Raw genomic sequence first — 5,171 nt, 5'->3', positions numbered from 1 at the left:
TGTTTGATTAGGGTTGGCGCTAAACTCTGCAGGACACCGGCCCTCAAGGACCAAGTTTGATGACCCCTGATTTTTTTACCTAATATTAACAAAGATGAATAAATACTGTAATAAATGTATTGATCATTGTTAATTAATGCATTAACTAATGTTGACTAATGGACGTTATTGTAATGCATTTGTCACAGAGTCACCGTCAACGCCAGATCCTTCAGCTCTGCCCACTCATTCCCAATCCCCAGAGTTTTGATGCACTGCACCTGTCCTTCCTGAAACTCAGTTAATTCAGCTAAATGGAACTTCTCTCAAGATCATCTACTTACCATCAGCCATCACCTGCTCTCTTACCTCAGTTGTGTTAATAAACTTTTGTTAAGTGGAAGTTTCCTGTGTTGTCTCCTTCTGTTTTGCTAATAGAAGACCAGACCAACATGCAACACCCCATAGTAGCACGCGATGACCAAAATCTGGATCCTTTCACCGAACTTATTGAAGCACTCCGTCATTCATTACTCCCTCCGACATACATTTCTTCGCTATCTGCCTGCGCCAGTCCCATGCCCCGTCCAGCGACCTATTCAGGCAAGGCAGAGGAATGCATCGGGTTTCTGCTACAATGCTCTCTCTACTTTGAGATGCAGCCTCAACTTTTCCCCAGCGCCTGAGCCAAAATAGCATATCATCTTGCTATTATCTGGACGTGCTCTGCAATGGGCAAGATCCATTTGAGATGCCAAAGGCCCAGTTCTCCATTCACTCTCAGCTTTTGTAAGCCATTTGAAGGAGGTTTTCGGCCAGACCGCTACATCATTGTCTGTCCATAATCAACTCTTCCAGCTACGCCAAAGTAAATCTTCAGTGAGTGAATATGCCTGCCAGTTTCACACTCTGGTGGCCACCAGCAGCTGGAATGAGACTGCCCTCCTCACTGGTTCTCAAAAGCCTGCAAATTCATCCCTCTGAAGCGACTACCCACCGCTTTTGAGACCGCTGATCTCTTTTAGACACTTCGGGCTACCTGAAGATATTGTCTCAGATAGTAGACCAAAATTCAATTCCAGAGTGTGGCAATCATTATTCCAACTCCTGGGAATCTCTGTGAGTTTGTCATCAGGATATCATCCATAAACCAACGGCCAGACTGAGTGTACGATTCAGGAGATCGGGAGATACCTGCGGCCCTATTTCTATGACCTCCAGCACAGCTGGAGCCGCTACCTTCTATGGGCTGAATATGCACAGAACACTCTGCATCAGAACACCACAGGCCTAACACCATTCCATTTCATACTCGGTTTCCAACCACCCCTGTTTCCCTAGTCAGGAGAGCCATCAGATGATCCAACTGTGAACCACTGGTTCCAAGAGAACGAGAGGGTCTGGGACTTGGCTCACGTCCATCTGCAAAGGGCAGTTCGGAGACAGAAGAGCCAAGTCTACACCTGCCATTCCACCGCTCACCAGTACTATCTGGGACAGAAGGTCTGGCTCTCGACCAGGGACATCCATCTTCGACTGCCCTGTCCCTGCTATATAGGTCCCTTCACCATCTGAAGGCAGATCAGCGAAGTCACTTACCAACTTGACTTACCTTCACATTACCGTATTGCAACAACCTTCCATGCATCCCTTCTCAAACCCTTCACTAACCCTCTGGTCTCTCCTTCCACAAGATCTGGCATTCCTGACATGCCATCTCCTCCTCTAGAGGTCATCGACGATCAACTCTTCTATTGAGTCAACACCATCCTGGACACCCGGCGACGAGGCAGCTGCCTTGAATACTTGGTGGATTGGGAAGGATATGGGCCCAAAGAGAGATCCTGTGTAGATCGCTATGATATACCAGACCCAGCTCTGCTGTCAGCCATTCTGCAAAGAGAAACTCAGCTAATTTGCTCTTCTCTCAAGATCATCTACTTACCATCAGCCATCATCTGCTCTCTTACCTCTGATGTGTTAATAAACCTTTGTGGAAGTGGAAGTTTCCTGTGTTGTCTCCACTGTTACAATAGTAACAGTGTTACTATTGTCTATAAACAATGAATTCATATTAAATAACGTCACCAAGTGACACAGCATTCAAAGTATACTGTATATATTATTTTATTTTGAAATCTGTATTGGAATGTGATCATAAGGATAATAGTGTCATTTTCATTTCTTTATATATGTATATCTATCGGGTTTCTGCTACAATGCTCTCTCTACTTTGAGATGCAGCCTCAACTTTTCCCCAGCGCCTGAGCCAAAATAGCATATCATCTTGCTATTATCTGGACGTGCTCTGCAATGGGCAAGATCCATTTGAGATGCCAAAGGCCCAGTTCTCCATTCACTCTCAGCTTTTGTAAGCCATTTGAAGGAGGTTTTCGGCCAGACCGCTACATCATTGTCTGTCCATAATCAACTCTTCCAGCTACGCCAAAGTAAATCTTCAGTGAGTGAATATGCCTGCCAGTTTCACACTCTGGTGGCCACCAGCAGCTGGAATGAGACTGCCCTCCTCACTGGTTCTCAAAAGCCTGCAAATTCATCCCTCTGAAGCGACTACCCACCGCTTTTGAGACCGCTGATCTCCTTTAGACACTTCGGGCTACCTGAAGATATTGTCTCAGATAGTGGACCAAAATTCAATTCCAGAGTGTGGCAATCATTATTCCAACTCCTGGGAATCTCTGTGAGTTTGTCATCAGGATATCATCCATAAACCAACGGCCAGACTGAGTGTACGATTCAGGAGATCGGGAGATACCTGCGGCCCTATTTCTACGACCTCCAGCACAGCTGGAGCCGCTACCTTCTATGGGCTGAATATGCACAGAACACTCTGCATCAGAACACCACAGGCCTAACACCATTCCATTTCATACTCGGTTTCCAACCACCCCTGTTTCCCTAGTCAGGAGAGCCATCAGATGATCCAACTGTGAACCACTTGTTCCAAGAGAACGAGAGGGTCTGGGACTTGGCTCACGTCCATCTGCAAAGGGCAGTTCGGAGACAGAAGAGCCAAGTCTACACCTGCCATTCCACCGCTCACCAGTACTATCTGGGACAGAAGGTCTGGCTCTCGACCAGGGACATCCATCTTCGACTGCCCTGTCCCTGCTATATAGGTCCCTTCACCATCTGAAGGCAGATCAGCGAAGTCACTTACCAACTTGACTTACCTTCACATTACCGTATTGCAACAACCTTCCATGCATCCCTTCTCAAACCCTTCACTAACCCTCTGGTCTCTCCTTCCACAAGATCTGGCATTCCTGACATGCCATCTCCTCCTCTAGAGGTCATCGACGATCAACTCTTCTATTGAGTCAACACCATCCTGGACACCCGGCGACGAGGCAGCTGCCTTGAATACTTGGTGGATTGGGAAGGATATGGGCCCAAAGAGAGATCCTGTGTAGATCGCTATGATATACCAGACCCAGCTCTGCTGTCAGCCATCCTGCAAAGAGAAACTCAGCTAATTTGCTCTTCTCTCAAGATCATCTACTTACCATCAGCCATCATCTGCTCTCTTACCTCTGATGTGTTAATAAACCTTTGTGGAAGTGGAAGTTTCCTGTGTTGTCTCCACTGTTACAATAGTAACAGTGTTACTATTGTCTATAAACAATGAATTCATATTAAATAACTTCACCAAGTGACACAGCATTCAAAGTATACTGTATATATTATTTTATTTTGAAATCTGTATTGGAATGTGATCATAAGGATAATAGTGTCATTTTCATTTCTTTATATGTGTATATCTGTATTTTTTTGTTATTGGTTTTGTTTTACCCTTTTTTTCAGTCTGTTAAACTATAAAATGTTAAGGAAGCACTATTATGTAAGTTACGTCATGTAAGCGTGAGGGCAAAGCTGATGTAATTTCTATACGCGCTCTCTCTTTTGCTAGATTTCATAGCGAGAAACTGAGAGAAACAGAATATAAATCAGCTCTGGACTGCATCCTCGTGTTATTATATGTGGGGTCTATTTAATTAACAAAACATAATGCAGAAGAAAACCCACTATAGATAGATAGATAGATAGATAGATAGATAGATAGATAGATAGATAGATAGATAGATAGATAGATAGATATGTGTGGCAGCAATGGCACATTAGTGACATCGGTGACAGAGATTGAGCTGTGAGCCTAACCTGTCTTCAGCATCAGTGAGATGGCAGGACTGGGTCTCCAGGGGACTGGTGGGATGGGAATCGCCTGCACCAGTGGCACAAACTGCCGGATGTCTGCCATCAATCTCTCAATACCATAGACGCTTAGAGCCTCCACAACCACTGAAGCAGTGTACACCATCTCTCCACGGGTCACATAGTAACCGACCGTCACGTTAGGGACACTGGAGATGCTCTCAATCTGAAGGTGAAAATATACAGGAAACACTTGTATTAAAGATGTATTCTGTAGTTTGGTGCTAATTTAAAAGGTTTACTCATTAAGGAATACATTTTAATTTAAGTAAGTTAAATACACATTGGAATTAATAATTCACTGAAAAATAGACATGAGTCTGCCATGTAATCACCTGAGTTTATTCTGCATTAGTACTGTTTGGGACTGACTGTGGAATGCATTTGCTTTCTGGATCCTTGGACTGAGAATTTAGCAGATTAAAATTATCTGATTACAAACAGAGGAGCTGAAGCATAACAAAGTTTCTTGAGCAAAAACGTCTCTAGGTTACGTATGTAACCATGGTTCCCCGAGGGAACGAGACGCTGCGTCGAGTCGCTTTGGGAACGCCCTTGCGTGACCGCGTTCTGAAGCACGTGTCAAATCCGTCCAATGGAGCAGCGAGACGTCACGAGCAGGGTGACGTAAGCACCAGAAAGCATAAAGGCACATCCGGCCGGGCGCAAACCAGCTTCTGCTCTTCAGTAGCGCTCTGTGTATGTGTCTGTCTATTTACTGTTGTCTGTCCGCACAAGCACTCATATATATAAAACAATGAGAAAGTCTATGGCGAGCGAACGGCATTACAAACGCTGTGTTTCTCCCTGCCCACGATATCTGGCAGCAGGGGATACACACGATGTGTGTGTCGTTTGTTTAGGAGCAGAGCATGCACGGTCAGCTTTCCAGCAGCTGATTGTCATCACTGCGAGCTCTCGCTGCGCACGCTCCGCTCTCGCCTGGCTGCGTTTGATGA

At 45.1% G+C, this 5,171-nt stretch overlaps 1 protein-coding gene across 1 annotated transcript in view; it reads right to left on the bottom strand.

Moving 5' to 3' along the window:
• Positions 1 to 5,171, bottom strand: part of LOC107571497 (UPF0606 protein KIAA1549L-like) — a 77,483-nt gene that overhangs the window by 20,695 nt on the left and 51,617 nt on the right. Inside the window, exon 5 of the mRNA XM_016257812.1 lies at positions 4,159 to 4,378. Coding sequence (XP_016113298.1) covers positions 4,159 to 4,378 — 220 coding nt within the window. The remainder of the gene's footprint in view (positions 1 to 4,158; positions 4,379 to 5,171) is intronic.

Source organism: Sinocyclocheilus grahami, unplaced genomic scaffold (genome assembly GCF_001515645.1).
Source record: "Sinocyclocheilus grahami isolate Dianchi unplaced genomic scaffold, SAMN03320097.WGS_v1.1 scaffold1602.1, whole genome shotgun sequence".
Lineage (NCBI taxonomy): Eukaryota > Metazoa > Chordata > Actinopteri > Cypriniformes > Cyprinidae > Sinocyclocheilus > Sinocyclocheilus grahami.
Note: the sequence above shows the minus strand (reverse complement) of the source record. Positions and strands in the feature narration are given on the sequence as shown.